Source organism: Centropristis striata, chromosome 20, assembly GCF_030273125.1.
Source record: "Centropristis striata isolate RG_2023a ecotype Rhode Island chromosome 20, C.striata_1.0, whole genome shotgun sequence".
Lineage (NCBI taxonomy): Eukaryota > Metazoa > Chordata > Actinopteri > Perciformes > Serranidae > Centropristis > Centropristis striata.
Window position 1 is genome coordinate 19,449,089 of NC_081536.1, and position 17,309 is coordinate 19,466,397.

The 17,309-nt window shown below is 37.4% G+C and overlaps 1 protein-coding gene across 1 annotated transcript; it reads right to left on the reverse strand.

Moving 5' to 3' along the window:
• Nucleotides 1–3,906: 3,906 nt before the first annotated feature.
• perp (p53 apoptosis effector related to pmp22) lies at nt 3,907–17,025 on the reverse strand. The gene is made up of 3 exons (XM_059359546.1): nt 16,624–17,025; nt 9,402–9,542; nt 3,907–6,490 (listed from the first exon to the last, which is right to left on the reverse strand). Exons 1-3 carry the CDS (start codon nt 16,826–16,828, stop codon nt 6,279–6,281), a joined length of 558 nt encoding a protein of 185 aa, XP_059215529.1. The 5' UTR covers nt 16,829–17,025; the 3' UTR covers nt 3,907–6,278.
• Nucleotides 17,026–17,309: the final 284 nt, after the last annotated feature.

Here is a 17,309-nt window from a genome sequence, read left to right on the forward strand (position 1 = left end):
ATGTTGCTGCTTCTCTTTGTACAACACGTACAGCACATGTGCAGTGTTGCTGTGATCTTGTGACTCGACTGCTGTCAGTGTAAATGTCCAGTGGTATAATAAACTCATTTAATCAAGTCCTGTACTTATGTATAATTTTGAAGAACTTGTATTTTACTTGAGTATTTCCATTTATGCTATTTTTACTTGTACTCCACTACAGTTTTGAAGCCAATATTGTACTTTTTATATCGTTACAATTACTTAGAAATTAGAATCAGATTATGGATACAAGTTATAAACCAATTTATATCATGTATTAAGCCAAAATTTCTCTTTTTCCAGCCAATAAGGACCCCTTACACAACATAATATATATTGTGAGCCCCCTCATTATGTCCCTTAGAATAATTTGACATGGCCTTTATCTTTTTTTTTTTTTTTTAAAGAGAAATGTATCAGAAAGATATTTGGCATGTATTAATAACATTTCCACATTGTAAGTTTGTTTGATTTGTTAGATTAGAATGCAATCTATGAACTATTATAGATTTAAAATATGAAAATATATATTATAAGCCTTTTATAGATAAATAAATACACAAACAAATTTATATTATGATTATTAAATTAATCTAAAACTTTTCAAGGACCCTGAAACTAATGTGCACTAAAGTAACTTAACTCCACCTTTAGTACCTTAATATTATTGACTCTTAACTGTTTATGCATAAATAATCCAGTTATATTATATATATTACACTGAAACAGGCAATTCTGCATAATGAGAACTTTTACTTTTGTTACTTTAAGTATATTTTGATGCTAATACTATGTTGTTGTTTTTTTTAAATACAAATGCCATGCAAATACAGTGTTATATTGCTACTTCTACTAAAGTAAAAATATCTGAGAACTCATTCCACGGCTGTAAAAGCCACATGTGTACATGTGCTTGAATCCAGCATGGCAACATGTGTTCATCTGTCTCTCCCAGCCTTTCCTGGTTCTCACTCCACTGTGCGTAAAATCAAGTTTAAATAACCAAAGATATGTCTAAATTCTTGATTGCTGTATTCTACCTTACACATAGTTCATTTAATAAGAAAGTGTCTTTTGTTGGCATAGCACCGTATTTATGATAATCACAAACATGCTGGTCCTCTGTATGTCTGTCTACTAATAATCCAGGTACCTTACATTAATCTATAAGCTTCATTATACATACCTATATGTCCTCCAGTCATATGTCTCTTGTATTCTGACAGTGTGGCGAGTCCCTCAGAGTGACTTCTGAACCCAGATCGTTCCCTCAGAGCCCCAAAAGCCTCGGGGCCCCGTCCTGGTATGAGGTGGCAGAACAGCGGGGAGAACCCTGAGGAGAACATCTCAATGTTCTTCTGGCTCTTCTTCTCAGTGGAAAGCACCTCGGAGGCGGATCGAAACCAACCCCCATTGAAAGTCACTTGTCACAGCTTTGTGTAGGGGTGAAGGCTGACATTAACTTCACATAGTTGTTTTATATCTCTTTTTATTGGGGGGATACTTCGCAACAGACACCTCTAAAAGTTCAAGGTAACCTGGAGACAGAAAGTCATGTGGGCTGGACAGGTGGAGGATGATGCAGGAGCTGAAGAAGCTTATTTCCTGATCAAGCCTGACCTCTAGTGGCTCTTATATAGAAACACAGACAAAATAGAAAGTAAACACAGCTTTCAAGTTGCACTCATGGACATTTCTCATATCTTTACAATGAAATTGAATGAAATGTATGAAACAATTATATAACAAATGCCTCTTAAATTAAGTTATAGGAAAATATTTTGCAGTGGAAATCATCATACCACTTTTTGTCCAAAAATGTAGCAAGCTAATCTGATACTGGAAAGCTACATTTTACTATATGTGGATCTATTAAGTTGCTCTGCTTTTTTTTGCCACCATTGATTTTGCAATTTATATGTCTCTATCCCTCTGAAATGCAGCATGTGTTTTTAAAAATGCATTTGGCCAGAGTCAACTTGACCATATTTCCTGCAGCAATTAGTCACTCCATTGTTGATGCTATCAACAGACGAGTCAATGATGCCAAAAAATTAGAAAAAATTGGAATGGAGTTGCAAACCTTTTTTTGAGCCTTGCAATGAAGATAGAACAGCCCTCTAAGTCTACATTAGCCTACCAACATTACATTGTAGGTCATAATGAGCATTTATTAATATAACAAAGAACAGTGAGGACCAAAGTGCAAATGATAGGCTGGACACTGAAGAAATATCTCACAAGATTTGAAATTGAAAACTAGTCTAGCTGGGGAAGCTAACTGATCTTGAAGTTGGTAAAATTTAGAGCTTTCATAAGCTTTCATAAGCTATGATGCACATTTGAATTGACTAAAATGTTAAACCAAATGCTGTTTATAAGCAACATATTGTTAGAATTGAAGAATGCAAATTGCTTTGGGCTGACACCAATGATAAAGGAAAATTACAATGAAAAGAAATAAACAATTAATCTAATTTTTTTCTCCTCACAGCCACAGGGAGCCACTGCAGATGGCCTAAAGAGCCACATGTGCCTCCAGAGCTGCAGCTTGCCTCATCTTGGTATAGATTGATACCTAAAGCAGTGGTGGAAATTAAGTACATCTTGCTTATATAGACTCAAAAAACTTCCTCTCAATCATCAGCTTTGACTCTCTAGAAGTGTGTGGTGTCTGTATCTACAGAGACGCTGCCCTGTGTTTTCTCTATGCTTTTTATTTCTGGCATGGCCTGATTGACTCTGTGTATACCTGTTTGGTAGCTCAACTGAAGGCATTACTAAACTCACTGGCTAATTTAATATAATTGAGCCCCGGAGGAGAGGCCAACTTTGATTGTTGTACTCTAATCCTACTCATTATTTTAAGTACAGTCCTGATGAAGCCTACTTGTACTTTTTTGTTTTACATCACACTTTACTCCTACTGTGCTACATTTATCTGACAGCTATAGTTATAAGTTGCTATTCAAATTTGACATTAAAAACACTGAAGGGTGATTTCCCCTCTAAATTTCTCAGATGGTTTCATTTAGATAACGTTTTCGGGCCCGTATATCCTCATATGAGTTGGCCTTTTCGTGTGTGAGTCTCTAGTAGAGGGATATATTATATACCGTATCCCTGTAGTTGCTAGAGGAGCTACATGCTTGAACATGAACAATGAGAGTGTCAGTTTTCTTTCTCTAAGTAAAATGGGACAGGACACAACAAGAACATGTGCAATGGGGAAAGAATTGCAACTTTAGTGTCTATTGTGTTCTTGCTTGTTTATGTCCTTAGTTTAACTTTTCCTTACTGTCTGTCTTCTTCTTCCTCACACTATATTTCTCGCCCTTGTGCCATTTTCTATCTCTCTCTCACTCTCCCGTCCCTGCCCTCTCTCTTGAGCACTCTTTTCTCTCCACCCTCTTTCACAGAGAAACAAGAGCTGTCAAGACATGCTGAGCAAAGTCTAATTCTCACACAGGCCTGTCCCAGGGTGTGGCTCTCTGGGTGTGTGTGCATGTCATAATTCATGACTCACAACTGTGGAGCTCTGTGGTGCTTATCAAGTATGTGCCTGTGTGTGTGTGTGTGTGTGTGTGTTGACAACCCCTTATGAGTCTGAGTGCAAACACTGAGACAGGAACATCATTTGCATGCAGGTTGCGATTGGCATTATCTTCCCGACCTCACTGACATTGTAAATAAATAACTCAAACTTGCATAAAGATTTGGATCAGTTTCAGGCGTTTATATATTTATTTACAGTAGCCCTCTAGAAATGTGTTCATTTTCAATGTCAATGCACTTTCTCCATCTTCCTGTTCCTCTCCGTCTTTATCCCTCCAAACATAAACATGGTAAATGCATTGTAAAAGAAAAAGTCAAGAAGTGTAACCCTTCAAAAAAAGAAACTTTTATTGCATAAAAATACATAGACTACCAAAAATAATAAATTCTGACTACAGCAGAAGAACAGCTGGGTGATTTCCAGAGGAGGATGAAAGCTAACAAGACATTCTCTATAGTATATTATAAAAACAAACAGTGACGGATAATGTCGGAAAAAGCTAGCGCAAAGAGAAATTCATGCCCGTAAGTAAAAGCTGTTATTTCCCCTCACCTTCGAGACATGCTGGCAGTTTCTTCAAGTGTTAACCTGCCTGAATCTGTTCCAACCCTCAGTTAAAACTTCTACTAAAAGTTATTCATGCAGCCATTTGTTGTATAACAACTTGAAAGACTCCAAGGCAGATGATAAAAGCATTATCAGGAACTTTTCTAACAAATCTAAGATCAGTCCAACTGTCAAATTGTTATAATTTATTATCGACACAGTTCTCTTTCATGCAAAACTGCAAACAATATACCTTGGTTGGCTTGTTTGGGCATGAAGTTGGTCTTGGCATGAACAGAATTGATGACTGGGATCAAGCATGAGTCAGTAAAACCAGACTGACCAGTTTGATGGGACATTTAACAAAACAACATGTAAACGAGCTAAGGCACACGTTTTACACACAGTATGTCTGAACATTGTACACCTTGGTCTCAGTGTATCATCGAACCAGCAGATGGTTAGTCAAAAGAGCATTATAAAGACTTATGAAGGGTTTTAGAAAACACATTTGGTCATCTTTCTGTGACTAAAAACTCTTAATCTTTCTTCTCTCTCTAGAGTATTTTACTTTGAGGCAACAAGAAAATAAAAACTTGAGATTCTGAACTTATATTGTTCCCTTTAAAAGCGACAGCGTGCCCAAAATTCATAAACACGTTGAACATCTTACCTGAAATGCTTTTTATCAATCTTTTTTTTTGTATGAGCTGAGTATTGGAGATATCGGCCATAGAGATGTCTGCTACAATCTCTCGAATATAATGGAACTAGGTGGCACTCGGCTCGGCTTTTGGTGCTCAAAGGGCCAAAGAAAATGCATTTGAAAAGCCTCTTTCCAGAAATCATGACCTGGCTACTCAAGATAAGCCATAGACTTTGTTGTGAGCAGTTTCATGTAGGAAATGCAATAGGAAAAACATAGTTCCGACATGAAACTGCGCACAACAAAGTGTGTGGATTATCTTGAGTAACCAGGTCATAATTTCTGAAAGGAGACTCTTCCAATGCATTTTTTTGGCTCTTTAAGTACACAAGCAAAGTGCCATCTAGTTCCATTACATTTTAGAGAAGGCAAACATCTCTACGGACAATATCTCCAAAACTCTGCAACTCACACCAGAAAAATCTAGACTGATAAATAGCACTCAAGGTAAGAAGTAAAATGTGTTTTTTTTATTTTAGGGTAAACTGTCCCTTTAAGCCAAAACTTTAACCCGATTTCAAAATTAGCATGAAACAGATTAATCATAAAGCTTGATAAAAATGAATGAAAATACGCTTCCAGTTAAGAGTGACAGAGAAGGAACAACTGCCGCCAAGTCAATCACCCATCACACACTGTGTTTACTCATCAAGTGTATTATTAGTAGAGTTTAGAACAGATACGAAGACATCACAGCAAACTCCCACAGTTTTATCCCTTTTGGTAATATGTTAATAAGAATACAAAACTAGAGACAAACAGAAAAATAGGAATTATCAAAAAATGCATAAAAAAGGTGCAAACACAACTAAATTTCCATAGATTACATTCAGCTTCTGACTCCGAGCCTTTGCTTCCTTCTCACCTTAAACACAACCGCATACACAATAAAAGACACACCATGAACTGAGGAAACAGCATATTTTAACACAGGAGACAAATTATGATTAATGATTCCTTTTTGCATCCCGTGCAAATTGTAGTGTGAATTACTCTTCAACCAAGGTTTTAAAAGATCTAAAATAAATCAGGCAAAAGCTATGCTTTACACATAATGACATCCCTTAGGTTAAGTGCACTTGGGTGGTCTTGCATTGAGAATTACTGGTACAAAGTACAGATAAAATGAGGAATATGTCTCACTCAATTGCAGGATGTGAAAAAACACCATGGTAAAAACTATTTTTTATGATGTCGAAAATAGAGGTCTGTACATTAAAGCAGGTGCGACATCCAATCACAGTCCACTTCCAGGAAGAATCACCCCTTTGCATCTGAATTTGCTCTTGAATGGTAGAAGAGAGGGGTTTTTTTCCACTGCTGAACCAAATCTAGCTGAACTGAGCCATTGTGGATCTTTGGTGAAATGGTACAAATGTTCACTATCCAGCGCAGATCCGTCTCAGAGTGGAGAGTGGAAATGTCTGTAATTGGGTGTAGGTTTTGTCTTTAAGCGCTGGAATAGATGTATTTGGTCTTCGCCAGGCCGGTCAGCTCGTCCTCGTAGCGTGGCAGGCAGCAGAAGAGGACAGCGCAGCCGATGCAGAGGATGGTGGCGCCCCAGCCGAAGCCGTAGGCCCAGGTGTAGTAATAGTTGCCCTCGAATATCTCATCATTGAATCTAACAGGGTAGATGATGAGAGCAATGATCTGGAGAACCACTGCAGGGAGACAAAGACAGAGACGTGACCTTATAGTTCAGACAAACAGACTGATACTCACAGCAGGGTGCGAAAATTACTTAACATGAGAGTGTAAGAGTTACATCAACATATCGCCATCTGTAATTGAGATGAGTCAGTAATAACGGACAGCGATCAGATCAGTCACTGCAACGCAACAATTTCCTGACTTATATTCTCAAGAAAGCTGACACTGCTTTGTTCTGTGATCACTCTTCTTTAACTGTAGCCCTGTACGCCCTCAGGCAAAGGCAGGGCAGGCAGTGAGTCAGGTGTTCATCAACAAACAGAAACTGTTCTATTGATCACAAAGGTTTGATTTAATCAGAATCACCCTGAAAAACGTCATCAGATTCTTTGCCCTGTTAGATCAGGACAGGAGTTAAAGCACCATACTTTATTTTAACTACAACAAATACTTCACATTACTTCCCTATCCTGAGTGCATTGTCTCTATTGCTATGTTATGTTAATATGGTTTGAAAAGAAACAAAAGATGCCTGTGACAGGTATCAACCACTTTTGACAGTTGAAGATTGAGGGATTAGTGTCAAAATCACAGATTTACTTCTTGGAAAACAACATCTTGAGTATTTTTACTGTTAGCCATCACTTCACATGTTTTTAACCGAGAAACAAAATAAAATCAGAATGTTTTATGTCAGACTTTCAGACTTTTTAACCCCACTGATGTACTGATGTAGGTCAGTCATCAAAAACTTGTTCTGTGCAACCACAAAACGTACGTACAAAATGTATCAAAGCTACCTTTATATCTGGGGTAAGTTTGGAAATGTGTCTTAATTATTTATTTTTTAAGGAGTGGTGCAGCCATAACGACACTGAGTCTTGAGACTGAACGTTTCATTCAGTAGCCAGGTTTGCATCTGAATGTGTCCCAAATTTTAACTGAATTTCAGGAAAACCTGCAAATCTTTTTATAATTTTCAGTGTTCCAATAAGTTTTTTCACATCATATAGCTTCATTTAAAAGCTGAAACATTTCCTAAGGGAATATACTTAATGTGATACTGTTAAAAAGTGGGATTAAGTTCTGCTTGAAAACTGAAAAGACTGCTGGCACAGCAGTGGGATACTTTAAGTGTACTTTTAATCCAATTATTCTTTTATAATCCCTCTTATTCTTTTCTTCCAAGACTCTAACTGATACTGGAGTCATTTCGTGCCACCAAATTCCTCTGTAGCCAGAGCACTGTGAAGCCAATACAAACTACACTGAACTCCCTCCAGCGCATATAAACAGACATCACTGTGTGGTACCTATAAATTATGACTGGCTGTTTCACCTGTCAGTGAAAACTGTGTGTATCAATGTGTGTGTGTCTGGCTCCGTCCCATGTTCTCAGACTCTCTGTGGGGTGAGTCAGTCCCAAACAGACTAAACCAGCTGTTCCCATGGTCACAGCTAAACCTCGCCCTTCCCTCCTCCCACAGCGAATGTCTAACTTTCGGCCTCCTTCTCCCTTTTTCTCTGACGTCTTCTCCTTGTTACGGCAAACACTGATCATCGTGTTCTTCTTATTTCTTGAGAATTAAGGTTAGGTTTCCCTTCCCTAATGGCTTCCACTTAAGACGCGTCCTTTCTTTCACTGCTCCTGTCTGACACATTCTCTCTGCCTCATCTTGATGTCTCATTTGTCCAATTTAATCACAATCTGTATTTGTTTTCACGAGAATCAACACAAAACTAGCCTCCACATGCTCTTACAAAATCAATTTAATAAAAAAAAGTTTTGGTAGCATCATAATGAGTATGTACAGTATGAAGTATTGAAACTTTAATTTCAATTTAAGTTTCTGATTTACAGTTGTTTACTTTTTCTTGAATCAGTTATCAACTGATTCAAATTGTAATTATGTTGATTTAAGACCATTTTATTTTGGTTAAATTCCTGAATGGTTGCTTTGTCTAGACAACATTTCACATTTGAGAACTTTGGCTTCTTCTGTTCAATGAAAAAAGGCTTCTTCATCAGAAAAACTTGATTATGTTCTTCAAAGTAAGGTACTATTTTGGGATTTGTAATATATTATATTATATATTATATAGTTGAACACACTTAAACAGTACCCAAGAAAACAAAAGCACAATAGTACATATAAAACCCACTTAATTGTGGGACTGCCTCAAAGGAGGAGGTCAGGTGTCGTGGTATAAAGAGTGACAATGTCTGTATAGTGTTCTGCACTGCAGGAGCTTGCAGGGAAACAGCAAATCGACTGTGTTGCTGGACATTCATAGAATAACGCACGAAACATGGTGCTGAACTTTCCATAAGATATCATACAAACCGTTGTACGAGTATTCAAACTTAAGTTTGAAACAAACAAGTTATGAAGAAAGTTCTCTGTTTTACTTACTGAAAAATGCCGTTTGTGTGACCCAAACCATTAGAAAATTTGATTTAAGTAACTCAGCAACAATGTATGTGTCTAGAAACATCCTGACCTCTCAGCATAATCCGCAGATCTCACTGTGAAAGGAGATCATATCTGCACACCTAAGCTTAATTAATAGTGTTAAGTGGCAAAATATGTTTGCATTTTGTAATTTTAGGTAAATTGATCCTTGAATACAACCGTTGCCCTGAGGCTGCTCCCTGAAGTTTGAGTTAAATCGCTGACACATGCAAGCATAAACATGTTCTATGTTCTCTATTGTCAGTTGCAGTTATTCTTCTGAAAGTGTTGCTGTTTGTGTAGTGAAAGCTCATTTCAACTGAAGCAGAGGTTATTTTCGTCTACTGCCAACTTCACCTGACTGTATTGCAAACATCTCTAGTTTAAATGAATTAGGCGTCATACATGCAGATAAAATATATATATTTGCATGCATGTGTTTGTGAGTGTGTGTCTGCCAGTTTCTTACCAACAACGATCAGCATGACTCCTATAACGGGCAGCAGAGTGATGTTGAGCGTGCAGCACAGAGCCACGCAGGAGATGATGAAGGCGACGATGAGGATGAGGAGGCCGATGATCATGAGAGCAGCCACTGCCTGAGCCCAAGCTGCAGTTTCAACACAAACAAAAAAACAGATAAGTCACATGTTGGAGGAAAAACCTTAAAATACATTTTTATAAATTTAGGAACAGATCACAGACACCAGAAATGAACATCTGACACTAAAGTAAAGAGCAGTTTTTTTGTGTTAAAGATGCAATTACAACACTTTTTTTTAGAAAGTATCTATAAAGGAAACTAAAGGTGATTTAGGGTCAGTGCATTTATACTAAGCGCATGGGGAAATTTTGCAATAACTTTGTTTAAAATTGCGATATTTTTGTTATTATTATTGACGGCCTTCATTCTGCTATCAGTATACTGCTAAAATACATCATATTGCTTGATGAAATGATTAAAATTAAGACACACAAAAGGCACCAATAAAAAAGGAACAATGTTTTTTTAAGTGCAGTTTTGTTTAAATTCCCTATTTTAATGAAATCAAAAAGTTAGCATTGCAACCGCAAAACTTAAAAAAAAAAAAGTATATACGGTACAACCCCTATTAATACTTAGCATTTCTTTGTCTTTGTCTTTTTTGTTATTACACCATTAACATGACAAAACCAAATCTATGCACTTCTTTAGAGGCATACAAATTAAAGCAGTAACTGTTTATTGCATTACATTTTCCGTATAATTCTGTTTGTGCTTTGTTTCTGGAAATAAGTGAGTCATCTGTTGTGCAATGTGTCTACATGGTCTTCAGTCTGTGCTGCTGCAGCGCTGCTGATCTCTCTCTCACCACCAGCAGCATGAACTCATCATGACGGCACATTCCACAAGGTTAGTGAAGTTCAAGCTGATATGGAGAGAGAGGGAGAGACAAGCTGTCCATTTGCTCCACACACTCACACACACCGCCATGGCCACCGCCACACCCTGAACAACACTTTCACTCTGTGACGATCTGCACACATGGGGTCTATAATTACAAGGAATTTATAGTAGCGATACAGTCCGAAACAGGCAACTCCCATCACCCGTGGTTGTACATCTTTGGGCTGAAAACTGTGTAAAATTCTTGACAGATTTAAAGAGAACTGCAATCTTTTACAAGCCATCATGAGACAAAAACTTCAGTGGTGAAGTTTTACTGCATAAAGAAAAGATTTACAGTGTGAAATAAAAACTAAAACATTTATGTTTACATTTAACAAAAATGTGTCTAAAAACACATTTTTAAGCATCTAAACAGGTTTCACAAACGTTTGGGATTTAACTAAAAACCTGATTACACATCAAGATCCATGTAAACATGCAGGACCAGGTTCAAATAAACAAACATTAGAGTACATATCCTTGTCTTTTTAAATGTTTTATATGGTGAGACTACAGCCAAACACACTGTGCTGTGTGCCTTTTCAACATGCAGTTACACCCAACACACCTTAACTGGATCAGCCAACGCCCTAAATTATTCATTCCTGCAAGTTTGTCTAAGTGTTCACTACCTGCCTCAGCCTGAGGTATTTCTCTCATCAGGCACACAGACACACACCTGACGAGTTCGACTGGTTCAAATTTCACAGGAAGTAAAACCAACTGAAGCTGTCTAGAAATCACTTAGTTATTCTCTAATGCTGTGTATGAGGAACTACAACAAGACACAAAGCAATGCACCAACAACACTAAAAAAACCTCTGTAACTTTATAAACTGCAGCCTCCAATGCATTCTATTATAATTATCCCTCTAAAAAGAACAACATGTAAATGAAATGAGCTTATCCCACAAAACATGAACGCCACATAAGAGTTATAGCTGATCAGAACTTAATGGAAATCATAACATCAAGCTTCAGTAACAATTACTTCTGTTCATGGCATAAGGTTGTTGTCCTCCCAAAATAAAAAATAAAATCTGAACATAATTATCTTAGCATTCCAGCGCTGTGTGGTTTTGCGACACAGTGATAATTCATCATCTACGCTGTGGTGCATTCAAAAATATTTTAATTTAGTAAAGGTGGTATGGGAAATGAGGTTTGAGCTCATAAATTGGAGGCAGTGAATTTAAAAAACCTGCATGTGAAGGGTTGGATTACTCTTATACACTTTACAGATGAGCTCAGGGCTGTTTTTTAAAGTTAAAATGTGCATACTTGTGGTCAAAAAAGACAGAAAGGAGCTCTTGTTGTACTTATAGTATATGTAAAATGTGCTGTTTGTTTCTGTTTTAAGCTCAGGGATGTTCTGTACGTAATATACATGGTAAAAATGTCTGGGTGTGTGCCCATCCCGATCACTCATCCTTAATGCCATCCAGCTGTTCAACATCTGCTTTCCTCTTCTGATCAAAACTGCAGAGAGATTAGGCTGCGCTCCTACACAGGAACATGTTCTTAACTGCAGCTTTACTAAAAGGCTCTAATGAATTCGACAAGCGCAAAAAAACACACCGACTCTCCCACGTACATTGCATAAAGCCTCAGCCACGACGAATGTGTTTGTTCTACAAGTGGGGAGTTTTTGTTTTTTCCATTTTTCAAAATCTGCAAAAGGGTCTGGTCCTTACAGTCAACCACAATATTCATCAAACCTCGAAGTAAAAGACTTTCTCACAGGCAGCAGGAATCAAATGGACACCTTGCGATTTCCTTGAAGAGATTTTAGTCGTTTTAATGGGAGGCCAGCCAGGCCGCAAGCTCTCGGTGCTGGGAAACACAAAGCTAGTGTTTTAATTCACAAAGTGCTTTTTCTGCCTAAAGCAAAGTGCAAAGTGCTTACTTTTGGGGTATTTTCCAAATCTATTACCAGGGTATGCAGTAGTTTTTAGGTTCACGGTTAATTGATAATTAATATGTCAAATGACAAAAAGTTTGCAAAAGTATTGATAACTAATTTATCATTTTAAGTACTTTTTCAAGCAAAATATGCCAAATGTTCTCCTGTTCAGCCTCTGAAACATGAGGATTTGCAACCTTTTGTGAAATATGATAGTAAACTGATTATCTTTCTGATAAAATAAGGATCTGAGAGCACTTCAGCATTTCCTAGACAAAATTATTTATTGAGAAAATATTGAAAAAAACAAAACAAGTAGGCCTAGTTGCAGCCCTTGTAATTTTATATATCTATATATTGTGGGATGTAGTAACTTTTCCAGAAATTAATTTGAAAAGCTGTTAATGAATAAAATCCACAGACTGGAATGCCTGTTTTTAGATGAATCCATGTGTTTTATTGAATTTGTGCTAAAATTGTGTTATGATCAAATGTTGTTTTTAGCCTTTTATCACATACTTGGTTAAGCAGTTGTAAATGTGTTTATCTTCTGTCAAATCTGTTCAAAACGTGACTTTCTAACTTTATCTTCAGGTTGTGTTATCTAGTTTATTATCCCTTGGATAATATTGTCGAAGTTTTTTTTTTGTTTTTTTAAATCTTTTTCCTTTAGCAAACAGAAATGCATTGTTTATCATATTACTGGTGCTGTCTACTTAATGCCAAAAAAAATAGGTAAAATAGAAAATAAATGTTGCTATCAAACTGCTTGGCATTTTATCAGCGTCTCAGCGTCTTGACTGGTACATATTGTAATATCGCCCTTCCCTTGAGCAATAATTCATATTTAATGATGTATTTTTGCTAATGACGTGTTCATGCCACAACATGAAAATATGTTTGTTCGTGTAGTTCGCAGGAACGCTGCACTTCCTTTGAATGTTGCCGTGACAGAGAGACTCTTTGGTCCAATGCCAAAATTCACTGCGTCCTTCATCCGCACACTGTTCTGTACTGGTCGTGTTTGTTTCCTCTGTTTTCAGCTCACTAACATTATCCTCACAACTATTCAGGCCAGAGCTGTGACTCAAGAATGCTCAGAGGAACCTCAGGGCAAAAATGTACTCGAGATGCAGCCAGAAGGTTTTTGGCAGCTGTGACCGTCTTTTGTTGAACCATTTCTGTCCTGCTGAGATCCGGCCAGAACAGTAGCAGTGGAGAGAAACAAAACTACCCGATCTGTAACTTCAAATGAGGCCAGAAAAGGCCTGAAAAATACTTGTTATACTGTGTGAATTTAATAAAAACATTTTAGATTTAGCCTCTTTAGTTTCAACTCATAATTGTCTCTACTGCTTCCATCAGGACTTTTAAGTAACCAACTACATTTTATTTTCATTATCATTAAACTGCTGATTATATTCTTGATTAATTTTGTGGTCAAAAAATAGTGAAACATTTGCATCTCAATTACTCAAGTCAAGGTGGCATTTTAAAACATCTTGTTTTGTCAGCCCAAAACTCAAAAATATTCAGTTTAAATTTGTATAAAACAGAGATCCAAGAGACTGAAAACTGCATATTCCACCGTTTTTGCATAAAAATTACTTAAAGAACAGACTGATTATGAAAAAAGTTGCTGAGTTCTTTGCTGTTAATTGACTAATTGGATCAGTCGACTTATTATTGGAGCTCTAATTTTAAGTAAACAACAACAATTACTACTTTAATCTTGTGTTATAGATATAGAGGATATTGCACCACGATGCAATTATTTTTAAAACAGCAAAAAACATCCCTTACTCTATTCTATAGCTGAAGGAAGCTTCTTTAAATGTACTGTTTTATCTGAAAACGTTATATACTATCATTTAAGAGCAAGAAATCGTTATATTTTAGAACCCTGAACCATCAAATCTTTTCTGTTTTGACTTAATCAGTTATCAAAATTCTCTTTTAATTGCAATCGATTATTTAACTAATTGTTGCAGCCAATATAAAATTATCTTGGTGTGTGCACCTGAGCTTTTAAGAGGTTAACAAAGGCTCCTTTCACTCACAGTCTGCCTTGAGGTTGGGGTTAAACAGGTTAGCACTCAAGTCATGCACTAATGACTCAAAACAATGCAGAGTTTCCAGCAGCCGTAAATAGAAACCCTAAAATGTTCAGGAATATAAGGCCATTAGAGGTCTGATAGAAGCATCTTTCAGGGAGCATGTATATGTTTTACAGATCACAATATGGAGCTGTGCGCCATCAGCTTCACTCTGTTGCGATAAGAGCAACAATACAGTCCTTGTTGGTTGAGTGTGGGTGTGGAATAACACAGATACAACCTGAGGAGGAGAGAGTGAGAGAACAGAAGTCTGCTCTGTTCACAGTTTTTGTTCAACAGAAATCACATTGAGTTCATGTCTCTTAGTTTGGACCTCTGAGGCTGAAGAAAATCTCATTACTGTTTGATAAATAGCCATATATGTGTGAACATGCCTGACGGACAGACATCAATAAATCTGCTTCTCATCTGCTTTTTCAGTCAGCCACAGACTCAAATATGTCAAATATTGTAAATGTGCCTGAAGTGTTGTGTGAGTTTGTGGTTTTAAAATTTTAGTTTGCCCCCAACAAACTAAAACAAACTCTCTTTGAACTGTTTTACTAGAATTAGTTCGAAGACTCTCTCACAAGAATCCACACAGCTCTGATGTTTCATTATTGTTGTTGTTGTTGTAAAAGTACAACAGTAGAGAATTCAACTTTTATATATATATATATATATATATATTTTTTTTTAACCTGTCAGTGGGACAGGTGGGTCAGAAATCTACCTGCCTGAAGTAAAAAATGTTTTGCCCCTATACAAGTTGTTTTTATTTATTATTGTTTATCACATAGTAACAAAGTCTAGAGGTTATAATCATGCGTGCAGTACATAGTTGGAGAGTCACCCAACTCATCTAACACCACCCAACAACACTCATTTTTTCCAAGATAATTATAATGCTTGTTTGCATTTAAGCTCATCAACTTCGTCTTTATCCGCCGCCATTTTCTCATACGTGCCCGGTCGGTTCTACACATGTGCAAAGAAAGAAGCGAGATAGCTTACTCCTTCATTTGTTACTTCCATCATCAAGTCAAGAAAATAAACCTTCTGTTTAATTATTTTTTTATCACTTGCTACATTACGGCAAGAAAGTTCCTTGATGTACTAGCCCAATTTGGCATTTTACTTGCCCCAGACAATCCTTATTGTTGAATTTTACTCATATAGGCCTATAATTGTACTCTTACTGTGGTATTGGTGTCCGCAAGGTAAAGCATCAGTAGTTGAAGTATTTTAGTCACACTTTTTCTGCTTTCTTGCAAGGAGAAGATTTAGATTTTCATGGAAAAACAACTGTTGGTGTCACAGTATTATGCAGTTATTATCAATATTATTACAGTTACAATCAGAATCAGAAATAGTTAACTGATCCCCATGGAGAAATTGCATTTGTAATTTGCAAATAATAGAAATAGAAATAATTATGTAAATAAAATAAAGTTGTTTTTTTTTTTTAAAGTGCGCTACACTAAATATACAACAACAATATAAAATACAAATGCAACAAGTCTTAAGTAAGTAGATGAAAAACAGAATGATGTGGGGTTTTTTGGGGGTTGAACAAAGAGTTTATTACAACTGAAACCTTCAACCATTTAAATGACGTTTCTTGAGTAAATTTATTGTTTCTAGTATATTTCCTACATAAAATTGATCAAAACGAGATCTGTGTATTATGATATTCAGGAGACATTGCCATAAAGCCTCACTATATTTGAGAGAAGGTAACATCTCTAATGCTGCCATCTTCAAAACTTTTCAACTCACACCAAAGCAGTTTAGATTGACATATTAATAGCACTACAGGTGAGAGAAAAAAGGTGAATTTTGAATTATTTTCTTTGAGGGTGGGAGGGGGTGAACTGTCCCTTTAAAATGAGAGACATTTACTCACATTTACTTGGAGAAGAGGCAGTTGGAGCTCTTTATCCAGTACCTCCCTCCTCTCTCTTGTATTTACTCAGCTTAATGCTTAAAAGTGAGTGAATCATATTGAAGAGCAAAGTTCAGTCCTCCTGCCTGACTGTTGTAGGCCTCAGCCCTCCTCCACTCAGCCTGGGGTTTGTGGTTGTAGTCAGAGGTCGAGTCCTTCAAGTTACAGTATGTGAATGTTGAATGTTACACCACAGCGACACACAAACAGGCAGAGGCTGTATGCACTCATCCCGTTCCCTATTCCCCATGGCATTTCCGCTGTTATTGTTCAAGAGGACCTTTTAATGTTTCATGTGTAGTGTAAGCTGATACTTACAGAATGTCATGAGCGACTTGCAGTCCCATTTGTCGTTCCTGCCTCGGCACTGCTCCCACATACTGGCGTAGTGGGACTTCGCGTCCTCATCCTCGACCCATCCGGAGGTGGCAGCGATGGCGACAATATCAAAAATAATGGCGAAGAGCAGCAGCAGGGGCACGATCCACCTGCATCGGGGGTAGGCGATCCCACAGCGAAACATGACCGACAATCGGAGTGTGTGGAGCTGGGTACAGAGAGGTGTAGAGGCAGGAGAGGAGAAGCTCGAGCTGTGGGTGAGCGCGGTGTAGTCCGTGCGGTTATATAGAGTCCTGTGCGTCTTTGCGCAAAGTGAGTGTCAGTAGGTGTGGTGCGTGTTGTACATAAAAAACTCCACCCGAGTGTGTCATGCAACCTGTTTCGGGACCTGAGGGGCTGGGCTTGTCTGGCTTTACGAGCTGAATCAGGCCCAGCCCCATTCACTGTGTCATATTACACCCCGAAAAAACTGCAACTGCTTAGGCGCCTGTAAGTCATGACTGCCAACAATGATTTGTATTCATAGAAAACTTGGTCATTTTATGTTTAGGCAGGGGGATAACAACAGGTAGCTATGGACTGGACAGAGAGTGGGCGGGGAGTGAAAGGAAAAGTAGAGAAAGAAGAGAAACATGAAAGATAGTGAGATGGTTCAGTTAATATTT